General features: G+C 44.8%; 1 protein-coding gene across 6 annotated transcripts in view; it reads right to left on the reverse strand.

Annotated features, from left to right (window-relative positions):
• Positions 1–12,258: 12,258 nt before the first annotated feature.
• The window catches only part of FGFR3 (fibroblast growth factor receptor 3), a 56,998-nt gene continuing 50,589 nt past the window's right edge, over positions 12,259–18,667 (reverse strand). For all 6 annotated transcript variants that reach the window (XM_051618001.1, XM_051618000.1, XM_051617999.1 and 3 more), the window contains exons 15-18: positions 17,965–18,035; positions 16,415–16,552; positions 15,491–15,596; positions 12,259–15,402 (exon numbers count right to left, since the gene is read on the reverse strand). In XM_051618001.1, the coding sequence (XP_051473961.1) occupies positions 15,238–15,402; positions 15,491–15,596; positions 16,415–16,552; positions 17,965–18,035 (480 nt within the window). In that variant the 3' untranslated portion in view covers positions 12,259–15,237. The remainder of the gene's footprint in view (positions 15,403–15,490; positions 15,597–16,414; positions 16,553–17,964; positions 18,036–18,667) is intronic.

An 18,667-nucleotide genomic window follows, 5' to 3' on the forward strand; every position in this document is an offset into this window, starting at 1 on the left:
CCTAAAATATCTGTAGGGCTGTAAATCCAGTGCAGTCATTAGAAGTGGATCTACTTGCAGAATATATACATTTTCCAAGCAGATAAATCTTAGGGGGCTGATTGTGCTCGAGTCAATGGAGCTAAGCCAGTTTGCCCCAGTTGGCCCCTTTTGTTTTAATGAAGTGATGAAAATGGGTCACACAAATGGTAATTGCCTGATGATTTTCATTGCCCTGAGCTCAGTGGTTGTTCAGTGTGTTTTATGATCAAAGTGTGGCATGGATGGGAATGGTCGGCTGTTTCTCAGGTACATTCATTCCTCCTCTAGTTCTTGCCTTTGGCTGGTTTGTTACAGATGCATCTTTGACTATTCACACCTCATTTCAGATGTGAAGTAACTAGCAGTTTTTATTTGATGTGAAAAAGAGAAGTAATCAGGGAAAAGGCACTGTTTGTTTTCCGATGCACACAGGGATTCCTGTTTTGCAGCTATGATGTGCATATTTCATAGTGTTGTAGACAGCTTCTGTCAATTAACATGAATTATGGCTCCAGAAACATTAATTTACCATAAACCTGCAGTACATTAACTCCTGAGTTTCAAGCCCTGCCAGTGGCAAATTCACTGCAATGCAAACAGAAATAGTTTTGAAACTTGTGACTGGAAAGATGTTGCTCTTGTGGGATGGTTGTTCCTGGTGCTGTGGGGAACTGTCTTGGTATAACTCACAGCTCTGTTGGGGACATTTAGTGGATCAGATTCAGGCTGCAAGCCCCTGCTGGAGCGTGGGGTTTCCTACCTCCCATTCTGTCCCCATCTGCAGAGGGAAAACCCTTTCCCCTGGGAAGGGAATAGTGGCACAGGATGATAAACCTGCCCTGTCCATTTGTAAGAAGGACACCTGGAGGACAAGGAGAGCCCCTCCTAGCACAACACAGGAGTCACTGCTAGCACAGTCCAGGATGCCCTCCTAGGAGAACCCAAGAGCCTCTCCAAGGACAACCCAGAAACTCACCTAGGACAACCCTCTAGCTCACTCCACTCCTCCCACCTCTGCCCCACTCAATGTGGTCTCATGGCCCCTCTCTGAGCCCTGAGGCCTTGCAGCTCCCTCTCTGAGCTGTTCACTCTTAGCCCAGCACTGAGCTGCCCCTTTCCCTAAGAAGTAGATTAGTCTTCTGCTGGTCAGGTGCATTGATTTGGCTCATGGAAGAGTCAGATAGGGAACAGAGCAAGGCTATGTGGTGAGGAGATGGGAGATGGGGTGAGGGAGTTGATGTGATACCCGAGAGTTTCAAAGATCATGAGTACTTACATGAGTGCTTCATTTTCTGGCATTGCAACCTGGGAACTTGGGTTTCTTGAGAACTCTGTAGACCTCTTGGCAATGTTTGATGTCTGTCATGGGGGAAAAAGTCTTACAGGTGTAAACAAGAGTTAATCTTAGAGAGAAAAGGGAGATTGCCTGCAGGGGCTGTATCCATGCAGATAACCAACCAAGTCATGTCTTTTACTAGCAAGGAATGCAGGCTTTACGTAATTTCATAGTCAGAGACAGTTCAAAAAGATTTGTAGAGAGCTTTCTCTCCTTTTGGGTCTACAGAGGAGATGCTGGTCTGTCGCAGCATGTCCTGTGTATGTAGGTATTTAGGCAGTGTGCTCAGGTGCTCCACTGTGGAGAAGAGATGAATTTTGGGTGGGGGTCCTGAAATGATGCTCAGCTGAGCTCCCATCTCCATTCTCCTACAAGCTCTTTTAGAGCTTTTGGTCCTTTATCTGGTCTAGCCTGTGTTTCAGTTTGCTGTCTTTAAAATGAAGGCAAGAGAAAGCACTAACCAAGGCGTATCTATGTGGTGTGCAGATCTTCTGCCAAAGGGATCCATTCAACCACCTCAGCTGGCAGCTAAGGCAAAGGTTGAAATGCTGCTTAGAAATCTCTCCTAACCACCAGCTCTCAGGCTTTTCACAAGCTAAGACAAATTTTTCTGAAACATTGATTTTCATGTCTACTCCCATGGTAGAGTTTTCCAGGCAGCTGGGCAGGAGACAGTCAGCCAGAGTAGCCATACCAGCTGCTCTGTGCCACTATGACAATGCAAAGCAAACCAGAAAAACTGGCCAACCTGCCAAGGGAAACGGTTCCCATGGTCTGGGGAATCCTCTGGTGGGGCAGAGTCAGTGCAGGACAAGTGCCATTGCCAGCACGTGGACTGGATTGTAGTGAGGGGAAAGTGCCAATCATTCCTACATCCTGACACATAAGTGAGCTTATACAACTGTAGTTCAGATGGTGACAGCAGCCTTCAAAGACCTCTGATGGTGGTCTCTGCACTGGCAAAGCTGGCTTTGCACAGCCTGTAGGTCATTGAATGAAGTCCAAATGGTTGTGATGCTCACTTGTGAGTTCTTCAGTGTTGCTCCAGTGCTGCTGTGCTGACTGACCTATGCTGAGCTCTGCCATGGCTGAAGAATATTTTCTTTGCTGCAATAGTGCATTGTTGTGAACTTTTATGAATGGGTTACCGGGGATATGTGTTTGAGCATTTTTTATCTGAGACATTTTTTAGTTGTGTCTATGTGTGTAAGGCATAAGGAGCGACTTTTAAGAAACATCTTCCAGGCACAGCAAGGTTTGTTAGCTGCTTTAGACCAAGAAACTATCCCTGAGTATGTAGGATATTCAACTAGAGCATTTGCACCTCATCTGTTACCTGCTTGCACAGTGCCTGTAACCACTGGAGAGAGGGTGCTTCAAGGTTAGAATGCTTCTCAAGTGTATAATATTCAGCATTTGCAACCGAAACCTTCACAACATTGGCTTTGAGAAAGCACGACCACAGTGCAAGGAGCACAATTTGATGGAAGCAGGGCGCAGACAGTGCCTCAGGTCTGGGGATGTCCACAGAGAAGTGGGACAGGCCCAGGAGGGTCATGTGAGTACAGTCGTGGCAACTGCATGGACACAGACTGATCTGGCGTCCAAGAAGTTTTCTGTAGTGGGTTTGAGTTGCTGGTTTGTCTGGAATCCTACTTCCAAGAGTTCCCAAGACAGGCTGGAGCTCCTGACAATGCCCAATTCTTCATTTCAAACTTTGCTGGAAGCGTGCAGAGCTCCTGCTGATGTGAGTAACACGGTGCTCTAGGGCTTCTTCATGCCATTGTGTAGGACTGCTCATGCTGTGAGAGGCTCCTGCTGGGGTGGGTGTCAACCCATCCCATATATATAACCTCAGAAAGGTTTTCATTTATTCATTGACCACCGAAACTGATTCCTTTGCTATGGCTTGTCTGTTGTGGGAGACTGCCTCGTGTTGGAAAGCATATTATCTGACATGCCTTAACTAGCATCATGTTAAATGCTGCTTTGCCCAGCTGTCCTTGCTGCTGCCAAAGGCAAAGTAATATTGAATATTGTGGTGGTGTTGATCTAATCATCCTAACGAATATATTTTCTAAGATGAACTTTTCCACTGCAGACATAATCTGTAGTTCCAGACAAGAGTGCATAGCTGATTCATCTCTAGTTGTGTCTGTGCTCATTAGGGTTGTAATTACCAGCCATTTTTACAGATAATTTTGTTAGAGAGGAGGGTATTCACCCAAGTATCTCAACAACATTGTTACTGGGAACAGTGGGAGAACTTTGGGAAAAACTTGCTGCTCCCTCAATGTCTCCTCCAGCATCAGGGTGGGTGGGATGCAGGCATTCTGAAGGTGGTTAAGGCCACTGTGGGCATAAAGAAGGGAGCTGAGGAGTGTGTGCTCAGCCTCTCATTCCTTGCTTTTGCTGGCGTAACCTTGTGCAGTGAACTCACTTCTCAGGGACTTGGTAAATCTTCTAGCTTGAGTCAGGAAAGTGAGGTCTGAAGATTGTTTCCTCTGACTCTTTCCCTAACCAAGGCCAACATGGATGCAAGGGCCTCTACATGCATCTGCAGCCTGATCTGGATGGCATTTATCAGCTAGTCATCCAAGCTGATGGCAGAAATTCCAGCACTACCTCTCTGATACCAGGGAAGCCAGAGAGAGCCACACGTAACGAGCCATTTAATCTTACAGAGGAATTAAGAAATTTATGGACGTTATTAAACATGGCAGAGACGGAGCTGAACCAGGGTTCAAGCAACTCAGTGACAGTTTTTCAGCCTTAACTTTCTCCTGCAAGCCAAAATCAGCACATCTCTTCCTTCAGGAACCACTTCTGACAGTCACAGGGAAAAACCATGGCTGATAAAGGCCCGTGGCTCTGAGGGTGACTTAACATGGCTTCCCTGCACACCTCCCTGGTCCAGGGCGGTTCTTGTGACTGCAAGAGGCTTTTTGTGAGATTGCCTGGAAACTGAGTGAGAAATGTCCTCACTCAGCTTCTGGTGGCCACCTGGAGCACTTTAGGAGCTGAAGATGATGAAAGAGGGAGTGAGGCAGTCCAGTGAGATCTGAGGTACCGACCTCGCTTTTGCATGGATGTACTAATTGGTAGCAGACTGGAGGCAAATTTAAATAAAAAAGCACTGCACAATTATGAGCGATTAAATCAAGCTGGATTAATTGAAACTCCAGGAGTGAAGGGAAGAAGCACTCTGCTGCAGTTTGAACAGGTTTTAGAGAAGCTTTGTCCAGCAACATTCCCCAGTACTGAGCATCCAAGCAGAGTCAACTCTTGCGTAACCATCTGGCTTGAAGGTAGCTCCTACAATTACCCCTTTTGCTTAACAATCAGACCAATTGGGTAACTCTGCAAAGGACTAAGTAAAGGGGTTTGCACTGATGTAACTAGAGGGGTCTGAAGTTTGGGGCTGGCCTTTTTAGCTGCTGGAGGGCCTATGCTCTTTTCCTGACTTTCTTTGCTGCTGTCTGCAGCCTGGTTTTCCATCTTAACCCCTGCTGGAGAAGGCATTTGGAGAGCAGGGGATGGGTGTCATGTATTTGTGCACTGCCCAGTGCCATGATATCTCAGACTTGTGATGCTTAAATAAGATAGTGAGACTAAAATCAAGAAGCCCAGGAAAGGCTTTCTGCCCATGTCAACTCAGACAGACACGACTGTTTGCATCCTGATGAGAAAAGCACACACGAACTGCAAAATCAAAATGAAGCTCCAAAGAAGAGTGCTGGGTCATCTGGGAGAAGTTCTAGCAAGAAGTGCAGCATAACTAGCCATAAAATAGGACGTAAAATATCACTTGCCTTCGTATGTCTGAAGATCAAATGTAAAGTGCAGATGTGACCAAAACCTGCCTCTCACAGGGGTTTTAGTGGCCGGTCACCACCCCACATCTAAAAGGCTGCTCCGCTCCAAACAACAGCAGTGTCAGTGTGGAGGAAGTGTGGGGAAGTGCAGTCAGAACTGAACCATTAGCTAGTGTTGCCATACTTGTAGATATTTTCATGTCTGAAAATTGTATTTAAAAAAAAAAAAAGTGTAATTTTACAGTATCTTAAATGTGAGTGAAAAGCAGAGTTACTAACTGTCATCTGCTTCCTTTCTTTAAAACCTCAGATGCTGGGGTCATGATGTTAAATTCTGTTTAGAAAATACAACTGTTAATGGTCCTTGGAAAGTGCTCTCCAAATTCAACAATGACAAATCAAATAAAAAGAGCTCCAGTTGGTAACTTAGACAAGTCATGAGAATTCAAAGTCCTGCTTCGTTGGGCTGGAATTGCAAATTTGGGGCTCTATTAGTGTAGAAACTGCTATAAATCCTGTATCCTGCATTTGTCTGGCACAGCAGAGTGTCTTCTTCCATGCCTGTGAGAGCAGGGTCTTGCTCTTCCATGCAAATACAGCCTTTGGTGTCAGGTATGGATCACCACCAAGGAGCTAAGGAAAGAGAGTTGTCCTAGTTGGCAAGAAACCAGCCTCAGACTCACAGCCCATTTCACAGAAGCCAAGGTGGAAGCAGAGGTAGAAATCCACTCCCCAGTCTCCCACTGAGCACAGATTCCCACTGGAAGAGTGCAGTTCCCAGAGTGCTGTACAGCCACCCTGCCACTTAGCCAGTAGTGACCTGGGTAAATTACCATAAACGGTTTTGAAACATATTATGGAGAGGCAATGGCAGGTATTTCACCTTAACTGACTCAGTCAATGTCCTTTCCTTAGCAAACAACTTTCCTAAAGTACAGGAGTGTTCGTTTGCTCCTCTCCATCCTGCAGTGAGAATAATTTACGAGGAACGCGCTTTCCCTCCTGCTAAATATTTTCCCTTAGCATGTCAAGTGTGTACATTGCTGCTGGCAAAAAGCAACCAGACCTGTAGAAAGAGAAAATTCTGAAGAATGTGTGGGGTGTTTGGGTGGAGCACGAATGAGCAGATGTTCCCACAGAACAACAGGGTTTTATGGTGAATGAGCAGAGGTAAAGCCCTGGCTCCAGGGCAGCTGGATGTGTTAGGAGTACTCCAGCATAAGAGTCACAGATGCAGCAGGACTGCAGGAAAAATAACTGCTGGGATATGCCCAGTCCCTCAAAATGCTGCGTTATGGGGGTTTGCCACTGCAGGAGCTTGGAAGGGATGGTTGTGCATGAGATTACTGGGATAATCTCTGTCCACTTTGTAGCCTCCCTCAGAAGAGAGTGTTTGGCTTTTTGAAGCAAACACTGAATAATGTGAGTCTTGAAGTCAGGAGAAAAAATGCCTGTAAAAAGATGAGAAGTTTCAAATCTGAGCACTTGACGGTGAGCCAGCTAAATCCACATGCTTGTTGGCAACAGTAAAATGCCATTTTTTTTTGCTATTAAGCTTGTATTTTTTTAAGGGAGTGGTCAAAAGGTATGAAATGTTTCTGCCATCTGACCCAGGGAAGGCGGAGGAGCCCAGAAGCTAAACTGCTCTGCATGCCAGTGGTCCTCATGTCCCAGCTTCCAGGGCTGCTACTGCAATGTGTTACATGTATGAGCAGATAGTTAATGAAGCTATTGTTTTAATTTGCACCATATTGTGAGCCTGAGCTTTCAGCCCTTCTGAAAATATTTCCCTAAGCTTCAGTGCCAGTATACAGCAGCAACTAGCTGTAGAAACTCAGCTCTCAAGTTTGGCTGCTTTGGCATCATCCTAAAAGATTATGCAGAGATCTGAAAAAGCCCTTCTTGTGTCCCCATGCATCACTGGACCCTGTCTGCCTCTATGTGCCTGGGAGATGTGCCGCAAATTCACACCCTTCCTTCAGCTTGCATTGCTCTTGCTCTACTAAATTTGCAAAAGTCTTTCTTTCTTCAGCACCTCCTGACTTTGTGATGTGAAAACAGAGATACTGATGATTAATAACTTATTTCGCTCCTGAAATTCCTTTTCTCTGTACGTTAAATGTCCCACCCAAAATCTGCTCCATCAGTGCCTGGGCTTCAAGGTACCTGAAATGAATGGCACGGATTATGCTCCTTGAGTGTTACTGAGAGCTTGGTAATGTGCTTTCTCCCTCATCTTGGTTGTATCCTGCTCATGTCTGCATTTTGCACAGAAATCTGACAAATGCACAGCCAGACTGAAGTGAGATGTTTGCCCTTATCTGATATTTAATGTGAACCATTGGTTTCTTTGAGGCTGGAGTTAAGTGTTGTGTTTCAGTCACTGTAATTAGCAATTGTTTGAAATGATAGTTTCAGCAGGGGTGTAGATGATCTGTCCTCTTCTAGCCACAGATTATGATTTCCCAAAGGGAGAAAAAAATCCCTCATCATAAGCCATGGGACTGTGCTTGCCCTGGCTGTGTTTGCATAGCTGAATCCTCAGAGCTGATGAGGACTTTCTAAGGGGCCACCTTGCACCGCTCTCAGGTGCAAGAAGGGGCAGTTGGCTTGGTACTTGTTAGCTGTGAGGAGCAGCCTAAAGCAAGAGCCAGAAAACAGCTAATTACTGAGTGAATATTAGAGAGCAGGTACTGAAGTACCGGACACAGCTTCCCTAGGAGATGCTGAATAGGAAAGGCTGGTCCTGCAATGTGCTGAGTGCAGGACTGCACAGCTGGAGAGGGACACTCAGCCCCCCGGTGCCCATCTGCAGAGCAGGCAGGAGCTAAAATCAGCTGTGACAGTTTTAGACTCTTATTTTAATGCTGGCATCCAGACTGAAACACTTTGCGGTCTGGACAGGCTTATTTTAGTCACAATTCTGTGCTGCTGAGAGTGTGAAGTGACCCCTGCACCAAGGCACAGCTCCCACAGTCCTGGAGATCAAGGACAAAGCATAGGGCCATGGGGATGGTGAGGTCCCAAGCTGAAGTGTTACTTTATTTATTTATTTATTTATTCATTCCCCTTGCAGGGTAAACACAAGTTGACTTGTGTCTGCACAACCCCAGCTGCAGCAGGTTTTACAGCTCTTGCCTGTTGCATGGAGTCACGGAGCCACCATTGCTGACACGTAAATACTGGAGGCAACAGCACAGCTGAGCATTCAACCCTAACGCTGCATTGCTTGACTGCTGCAGTTCTCAACTTTGATGTTGCATAAACAATTGTTTTTCTGCCCTGTTCTACATGCTCACACATGCACGGAGGCCTTACTTCTCCAGTCCCTCCCACGCAAGCAAACCTCCCTTTGCTGGAGATTTTGCCTAACAACTAAAATGATGGCCTTTCACAGGCTTTCTTAAGATTCACTTTAATGATGAGGCTTTATATTGCCTTTCTCAGCCTTGAATTTCTGCTACCAAAACTTCAAGTTTTGCTCCTCTCCTGTCAAGAGGTCTTGCTGGTATGAGTCAAAAGGCAGCAAGTTTCATCACCCCTGCTTGCAACCAGGTCTTTAATACAGTCCCTAGCATCTGGAGGTCTCTAATTACTCTAACATCCACCTTGACTTTGGCTCAGGGTGAACTGAATCCAAATGCAATGCCTGCCTTTGATGCAAGGCAGTGGTACCACTTTCTGCCCCTGTCTCAGTCCAGATACCCCAAGGGCATGGAGAGGCTGGCAAGGCAGCTCCAGGGGTGAATGTAAGTGGCATTTAGCTAAATGCCTTTAATAACAGCTAGACAGGGTGTGTTACCACCAGAAAGGCTGTGCCTTGATTATCCATGGCATTATTTTCTTCTGCCCAGCATCGATTTTAGCTTGTGTTGCCTGATTTTCTGGCTGAATGCTTACAGAATGGACCTCAGAGCCATGGAGGTGTGGAGATAGCAAACTCTGCCAACCTTCCCCCTGCTTTCATGCCTTGAGTTTGGTGCCCAATACCCATTTCAATGTAGCTCTTGGTTGGAAGATGCACCTGACTCTGCCTCTTCTCCCTGCTCTCCCCTCACAGCTGGGGCCCTTCCTCCCTGATGGCAAAGCCACTTTTGTCTGCACTGGTGAGGATCCTGGAGCGAGCCATGGTTGTTGGGTGCACACTTTGCTTTCCCATCCCCTGCTCCTGCATGCTGCCAGATCCAACCGCCCCAAAAAAAAAGGCCTAGGAAAAATGCAATGGTTATGGTCTGGTCTTTGGTGGGCACCAGCCAGGAGATCTGCTTAGAGAGTGGTGGCTGAGAGCCAACTGTATTGCTTTGTCCTAAAACACTGATCCTGTTCCTGGTTTTAGATAATAATCTTCTTGGGGCAGGGCACGATGTTTCTTCTGCTTGACATGTTGCCTACACCCAAGATGCTGCTTGTGAAAAGCAACATGATGGTGATGAAACAGAGAAACTAAATCAGAGGCGTGAAAAATTGAAATTGTGCTTAGAGCTAGCATGGCTGAGAAGGTGCAGGAAGAAGAGGGTACAGGCAAGAGTGACAAATCCCTTCCCTGTCTCTTCATGAGCCCATAGTCCTGGGCCAGGAAGCATTTCATGTCCTGACATCTCTTCTGGGTATTCTCTCCTGTTCTCTCATTGCAAGAAGTTCTGTGGGTTGAGCAAATCCATCATTCACCTTTTACATTCCTCTTTTTATGTCAACACAACCCATACCTCCATATTCCCTTTCTACAGGTTTTGTAGCTCCTGGGAGGGATGAATTGGCTTGGAGGAGTCCACCAGGAGGAGGCATCTTCTGCAGGAGTTTTAAATGGCACTGGCCACCAGGAAACTTCGCAATGTAGTTGCCATCTCTTGCTGACACCTGCAGAGCTTCAGACTTCTCTTCATTTTGCCAAATCCTCCCAGCCTCACCATGGAGCCATGACCAATGGGAACACATTAAATTAAAAATCAATAAATAAATCACAATTTTAATAATTTGTTTGAGTGTTGCTATGGAACAGGTCACAGGGGCCAGTGCAAAGTTCTGTTTGTGTGGTGAACCACAGAGAAAAAGAGACATTTGTTCTGCTTTGAAAAATACCTCTCCCATGTGGGAAGGGAATAGGGGTTGGGTGGAAGGCTGCAGCCACCGAAGGGGAGGATGAGGTGCAGTGGGACATTTGCTCAGTGACACAGCCCAGCTGAGGAGCTTTGCAGATGTTTCTTGAGATTGTTTTGCACATTGCTCAATGCAGGTCACACTCTGCAGCCAAATGTTCATCCTCAGCTAAGAAGTGTCTGCATTGTGGGGTGATTAAAATAAAATATTACCCCTTCCTCCCTAACCCTCAAGCAAACACTGCTGCAGGTGAAGGTCAGGAGAGGAAGAATGACATCATGAAACCCAAGAGGGAAAGCAAACATCATGCCAGCTCCATGCATGGGTCAGCCACTGTGCTGAGACTTGCCTCTTTGAGACTTGGGCTTCTGAGCTCTCTATGTGCTTTAAGGACTTTATTTTGGGCAGCTGTACAGCACAGGTGTGTAACACACCACAGCTAACTGCATAATGATCCATCCCTCTCCTGCTTTTCAAATCTTGGTGGCAAATGATGCACAACATCCTCACCACCCTGCTATGATGAAGCAGGTGAGCCAGCAAAAAGCTGTTTAGCTGCTCTCCATCTGCAGCCCTGGGTGGCCAGGGATCATCCTTTGGCCCATGCCAGTCCTGATAGGACAAGGTGTGGGGAAGGACATCAAAGGGTGACCTTAAAGCATGGAAAAAATCCATATCAGGTATCAAGACTGGTCCCCCTACCACATAATGCATTTTAGTAGTGCTGAAAGAATGGGGTTTTTTCTCACCATGGCAAGGAAATCACCTCAAAACAACATACTTCTTTTAAATTCTACTAGGATCTCATAGTGGTGGTTGTCAGTCTCAGTACCACAGTTGGAACCTGGTCAGATCATAGAATCCTAGAATGGTTTGGGTTGGAAGAGACCTTAAAGATCATCTAGTTCCAATCCCCATTGCATGGGCAGGGACACCCCCCACTAGACCAGGTTGCTCTGAGCACCATCCAACCTGGCCTTGAACGCCTCCTGGGATGGGGCAGCCACAGCTTCCCTGGGCAACCTGTGCCAGTGTCTCAACACCCTCACAGCAAAGAATTTCCCAATACTAGTCTAAATCTCCCCTCTTACAGCTTAAAGCCACCCCCCCCCCCCCTTGTCCTACCACTCCATGCCCTTTAAAGAGCCCTTCCCCAGCTTTCCTGTAGCCCTTTCAGGTACTGGAAGGTGCTCTGAAGTCTCCCTGGAGCCTTCTCTTCTCCACCCTTAACATCCCTGACTCTCATCCTATCTTCACAGGAGAGGTGCTCCAACCCTCTGGTCATCTTCATGGGCCTAGTGCATGCACTCTCATGCCCAGCCATTTAAAACTACCAATGCCTGCTACTGCAGGCAGGCTGTGTGGTTGTAGATAAAACTTTCATGCAAAAATCGAGACGCCTGGGATGCAGCTCAGCAGGATCACTTGTAGGAATCTGTTAAATTTTATATGGAAGTGCTGGTAGGACTGGCCCAATCCCCCAAAGTCAAACTTGGGCTCCTTTTGCTCCTTGGGAGCCAGACAGGATGAGGTCCCTCATGCCCAGCACACCAGGCACTGGGTGAATCTACTTTCCCCCTTGTCTGGTGCTGAAGCTCCTCTTGTGAACCTTGCACTTCCACCAGCATCTGCAATGTCGTGAGCACCACCATGATCACCTTGGGAGACATCCTGGTCTGGATTAAATCCGTATGGAGCTTTAATGAGAAAATCCTGCCCTTGTGCAACTGCTGTGCTTAATCCTGCATTTAGCAGAGGCTAAATACCTTTGTACCTGCATGCACACAGTGGCTTGTGTGGCTATAAATATACCCACTAGCAAAAATATACTGCCCTTGATAAAAAATTGTTATAAATTTATTATGAATATAAAACCTGTGCTGGCCAGGGCTCATACTGTAAATAAACGAACCCTCCTGGCAGTACAGATCTCAAGAGCCTGGAAGATTTGATTTTGCAAAGGACCCCGCACAACTGGGAATAAACCCCAAAATTTAAAAACTTGTTTATTTTTTGTTTGTTTTGGTAAAATTAAGTTTGCCATGTTAACAAAAGCAGAACAGTTTTATTTAGTGTTCGTCTCACACCTTCGACAGCTGCAGCTGTCAGGCACAGAAATACAGTATTAAAATAAACTGAACAGAGTTGCTCACTGAAAAAAAACCACGCTATGCAAACCTGTGGATTGTAACATCAACAGTATAAAATGTAACAAAATTGGAATTTTTAATTTTTTAAGCTTTTAAAGATAATAGTCCAGGCTATAAAACTATATAAGCATTGAATAAGAAATGTTAAAGTCAACAAGTCTACAACAGATACATCTTGTAAAAACTCAATAAATTATATATATATTTATAATATCTAGTAACATTTGAAATCATGCACAGTTTTGTACATTTTCTTTTTTCAGTACAGGAAAACTCAACGTTTCGAGTACTTGGAATGTACACCATTAGCAGACATTTGTAAGAAAATACCAAAAAATTCTTTTTTTTTATTCCAACAAAACAAAACAAAAATCTATAGAAATCTACCTTCTCAAACTTCCACTGAAATAACCTCAAACTATAAATTATTTATTTTAAGATAAGGATTTTGTGGCTCTAAGAAGACAAAAAAAAAAAAAATCTTAAAATGAGATGCTGTCATCCTCTTCTTCTGAAACATATGCAATATGCACCAGAGGAAAACTGAAAGAAAGAATTCAGGATGCAATTTGCCTCGCCTCTTCGTGGTAGTAGATAAAGTCTTCTGGACAAAAAGAAACCCCAAACAACCCACAAACCGCCCCCCCCCCCAAGCCCAAATCCATCCCCCTTGTCAGCTTGATCCATGCTAAAATTCCCTAGTTCACTCCTGTGCTTTTGAACAGCTATAGGGCATCAAGGAACAAAACAGCACAGCGTTTTCAACACAGAAAATCAGGCATCACTGGCATTTTCCAGTGAGTTAAACGAAAAAGAAATACGCAGTCGTTGCACCTATCCTGCCAACACTGTTGCTCTTTTTGCTACTCTGCTCACATGGCACTTCTGAAGCCCAAAACACAACGGTACTGGCAAAGGGGGGGAAAAAAAAATAATTACCCCACATCATCTGAAGTCATTTTGCTTTGCTGCATACTTGCTATTAAATCGACCACAAAGAATACCTTCATTTGAAAATAGAAATATAAGCACCCACACCCCCTTAATGCACAGTGGTTAAACTGATGGAAGAATTCTTGGCCCTGTTTTTCTGAAATATGTAAAAATCATCTCTCTGTTGCTATTTGTTTGGTTTTAACCACTGATGATGTATTGAAAAATAAACTTACTTTTTGCTCACTGCAATCCAGGATAAACTAATATTTTTTTTAATGAATACATATATATATATTTATAACATTAAATGTAATTTGTTAAAGGACTGTACACCTATACATTCTTTCAATATTTCCCATAAACACAAAAGAAAAAATGATTAATATATTTTTTCTCCATTTTTAATAAGTTAAAAAAAAACACCCTTAAACTCGGTGGAATTTAAAGTTTACAGTAACTCTACGCTATTTAAACCGATGAACAGATATGTTAATGTCTATAAATAACTTTACAAATATACATGTTAAGGTACAATTTTTAAAACAAAACTGTGAAGATATAAAACAAACAAACAATCTTTTCTTTCCCCCAGATCAGTATATCCTAGATTGCAATGCTTGGATTTTGAGACTCTCTCTCAGTACTGCTTTATGTCGCGTTAGTACTATACATTCTTTTTTTTGTTTTTAATATATTTATGTATATATATATACAGGATATATTTATAGATATATACAAGGATTCTCTGGAATAAACCTTTTTGATATAAGTTAAAGGCTCTTGCCTACAGGTACCCGTAACTTCTTTCTCCAAGTCACTGCACGTAGATGGAGCCAAACCGCTGGCGTGGAGGGGCAGCTGGAGGAGCTGCTCCCCTCCCTCTCCTCCTCAGCCAACAAAACTATGCAAAACCGACTTCTTTTTCCCCAAAACCAGCTGTTCCCAAAGGTCAGGATGTGGCTTGAGATGCTGTGTGGGCAGCCAAGGAGCCAGGTGTCCTGCTGCTCTCAGATGGGTGATGCTCTCCTGCCAGGGGACCCCCTCAGCCACTGCCGGCTCTGCCCGTCCCTGGGTCTGCTCCCACCTCCACTTGACTGTCTCTTTTTATCTTCTTTTTTTTTTTTTTTCTCTCCTTTCTCCATGATGACTTGCATTTTACTTTTTTTTTATTTTTAATCTTCTTCCAAAAAGGATTCCTTCTATGTAGCTGGGTAATACGATCCTGATGCTATAAAAACGACGACAACAAAAATATAGATATTTTTATAAATATATGAATCCCTGCAGGCAACGTGGCTTTTCAGCTCCACCAAAAAGGTTCATGTACAGATTGCATAAGCAAAGAATTTCTACATTCTTTACACGTTTGTTGTTTTGTTTTTTTTTTGTTCGTGTTTTTTCTTTTTAAAAAAAGAAGATTATTTTTCTCCTCTTCTTTGTATTGCAGGCACCAAATGGCTACTCTGGCACTCGAAACACAAGCACAGAGGCTGGAAGGTCAGCAGCCCCAGCTTCAACATTCTGCTTAGTTAAAAAAAAAAAAATCCTCAAAAAATGAAAAATAAACAAAACTAAACAATCATATATGATAGATCATCTTGGCAAGAGATTAGTTCCTTCAGGCCAAACAGTGCTTCTTGACTTTTTATACAGCAAACGGGAAAAAAAAAACCAACCAAACAACAAAAAAACCAACCAAACATAAAAAGTTTTTGCCTTTTTTTTTTTTGTTTTACCCTGAACAGCTCGACAACAACAACACACATCTCCAGGCACCACCACAGTTCCACTGGAAGATCCTTCACTGCGGTTTCATCACTGGCGTCCCACCCTGGTGTCCACACTGCCTGTCCATCCGTCCGTCCATCCATCCGGGGTGTCCTCACGTCCGGATGACACCATTGCAGGGGGGGTGCTTGGGCAGGCAGGGCTCATCGGGCAGCAGGTCATGTGCAAAGACTGAGTCATCTCCTGAGGAGCAGGTGCTGTGGGTGTCCTGGCCGGCTGGTGAGTACTGCTCGAAGGGCACCGAGAGGTCCAGGTACTCCTGTCGGGGTGACAAACCCATCAACGCTCAGTGTCCCCCACAGGGGCCATGGCACTAGCCCTCCCCATGCCCACCCCACCACACTCACGTCGGTGGACGTCACAGTGAGGACCCTGTCCAGATCTTCCACCAGCTGCTTGAAAGTGGGTCGCCGTGAGGGGACAGCGTGCCAGCACTCCCGCATGATCATGTACCTGTGCGAGAGGGTAAAGGAGACTGTCAATCCTGGTGGGGATAAGTGGCACCTACCTGTCTGCCCTCCCCCACCCCCAAATTGCCTGAGAAAACAGCTATGGCCAATGCAACTTCAGCCATGCTGGCTTTGGTGTGCGGCCAGTTTGGAGGAGAAGGGGTTTTGTGGAGCCATGCTCCTCGCTATTATCTCCTCATAAGGAGATAAAGGGTGAGTGTCAAGAAGATGGAGTTAAGCTTTTTTCAGTGATGACCAGTGATAGGACAAGGAGTAATGGATACAAATTGGAGCATAGGAGGTTTAAGGTGAATATCAGAAAAAATTTTTTTACTGTGAGAGTGACAGAGCACTGGAACAGGCTGCCCAGAGAGGCTGTGGAGTCTCCTTCTCTGGAGACATTCAAAACCCGCCTGGACGCCTTCCTGTGTGATGTGCTCTGGGTGACCCTGCTCTGGCAGGGGGGTTGGACGAGATGATCTTTCGAGGTCCCTTCCAACCCCTAGGATTCTATGATTCTATGATTCTATGATTCTCATGTGTGTCTGCTCTCTAAAAGAAGTAGGAAGAACCATCCTAAAGATGACACACCACAGCTGTGCCCCCATCTGCCACCCGCAAGATGAGTCAAGGGCTGAGCCGAAATGTGGGTAAATGTGGGTAAATAATGTTACCCACCCTTGGGGTGGGTAAACCTACCCCACTGCCAGCTCCACAATCTCATGGTGCAGATGTCCCACAAGCCTGAACCATGGCTTCAAGTGGCATTTGGTCAGAGGAAAGTGAGAGCAAGCAAGGAGGTCACCCCCAGCACACACTCACAAATCATGGGTGCAGTTTGCAGGTTTGTCCATTCGATGGCCTTCCTTCAAGAGTTTGAAGAGTTCCTCAACGGGAATTCCAGGGTATGGAGACCCTCCCAAAGTGAAGATCTCCCATAGTAGCACTCCAAAAGACCAGCTGGAAACCAAAGAAAGATCTTTAAAATTCAATGAGGTTTTTTTCCAAGCCCCCTCCACATCCCTTCCTCCCTGGCTCAGCTTTATTTCTGTGCAGCCATGCATAGCTAACAAAGTCATCAATAGCATGACTAATTGCCTAGGCCATTTTTACTAGTTACTTGGAGATCTCTGCTGATCCAACTCAATAGCAAAGAAATCCCAGGCACCAAGTCTGAAATTGAAATGAGCATTTAATCAGATAGGTGACAGCCCATCTATTACCCCCAGCTCTTTGTTAGGTCTTCCACCAGCTCCACTGAATGGAACAAATCAAATTATTCATGCACAGCTTCACTGAATTGCGGGCTTGGAACCACAGGCCACTAATTGTGCAAGCTGATACCAAAACTTGCTTGTTACAACACTCATTTCACTGGACAAGCTGGGAGAAAAATACCCCAACAAAAATCAGCAGAGCACTAATGTTACACACTTCAGTCTCGCAGCTGTGCTCTGGTTAAGAGCCCTCTTTTTCAAAAATATCTTTTGCCTTCTTCATTTTCTTTTTTCAAAACAGAGATTATCTGTCTCTGTTTCACTTTCACGCACGCTCACTCTCCCGTTCTCTAGCTTTGATTTATCTCTCATGCCCACTGCAGCATTACTTAAGTGTGGAAACTATGATTTAAGATCAAGAAAAGCCAAAGTATGTGAAAAATAAAGAAACAGAAAGATTAATTGGTTCAATTGCAAGTGGTGAGCCTTGAGGAGCAGGCAGGCTGGCTGTTGAATTACTGAAAAAATGCCATTATGGACCAGATATTTAAACAAAAAAAAGCGGGTGTGTGTGCTGAGCTACTTCAGCCCTTGCAAAGTTCAGATGTGACACAGATTCACACGAAAGGCAGCTTTGCTGTTTGCTCACCGTGCAGGGGCAACTAAAACGGACATGACAAGATTAAGGAAAAACAAAGGCAAATAAACGAAACAGCAAAATTAATCCCAGACTATATTTGTTGAATATCTTTCAGGCTCAATCCCACGTAACCAGCTAAAGCCTAACTGGGGCAAAGTGCGCAGGAAGCCAAGGGTAATTTTTTTTGCATGGAGGTTTTGTTTTTTGCACAATTTTTCTTTGACTGCAGGATGAATCGCCTTGTCTATAAACTGGACAAGAAGTACCTGCCTGCCTTCCAATAATTTTGCAGCAGCTCACTAGAGATCCTAAGATGAAAGCAACCAGATAACAATAAAATAAAACCATGTGTGCAAAGCTGCAGCTTGGAATAGATTCATTTGCTATTTGCATCCCCAGGCACTCCAGCAGTGAGCGAGCTCTGCTCCTGCTTAGCAGCACGTTTGTCTTTAAGATACTACAGGTGTTGATTTCCCTGCCATTTTATTTTTTTCAAAACGTGTGGGTATGCTTACACATCACTCTGGTGAGTATAGACCCGGTCAAACAAGGCTTCTGGAGCCATCCATTTCACAGGCAGCCGACCCTGTAATTAGGAAGACAATGGGAACACCCCATCAGCATATTCCCCCAGCCACAATGGCACCATCTGAATCTTCTTTTCTAATCCAGTTTGAAACATTTTCATTAACAGCCACATCTGCCTTCCCGGTCACTGGGCAAAGCAGTAGTGGCCACATATAAACAGATTAGACCATTTGATCCCTGGATCTTCACTGACAATATTTGTAATAAATGCCCTCTGTAGAGGACTGTATTTCACTGCCAAAGCAGGTTTAACGTATCAGAGCATCTAAATCTTTGCATAGGAACAACAACTACTGCTCAGAAATGCAGCAGAGCATGGGACAATGCTTTCGGTCTCTGGTTGGAAGAAAAAGCAGTTTGACTCCAAGTCCAAACTCAGCTTAGGCTGAACTTGAGGGGAAACTTCCAAGAGTGAACACAAGGGCCAGATCCTCCAAGAATCAAATCCTGATCCTCCTGGAGGCTAAAGGAGGAAGCTTGATCCCAGCTTTCCAGGGGAACATCCTACATTAGGGTCATAAACATAGGCTGTTAAGAAATACAGACTAGATTAATCATAATTCTACTGGGCTTTGCTTGGATCCTGAAGGGACTCAGAAAGGACTGTGTCATTTTTAAGGGATAATTTGA

The sequence above is a fragment of the Apus apus genome, chromosome 4, assembly GCF_020740795.1.
Source record: "Apus apus isolate bApuApu2 chromosome 4, bApuApu2.pri.cur, whole genome shotgun sequence".
NCBI lineage: Eukaryota > Metazoa > Chordata > Aves > Apodiformes > Apodidae > Apus > Apus apus.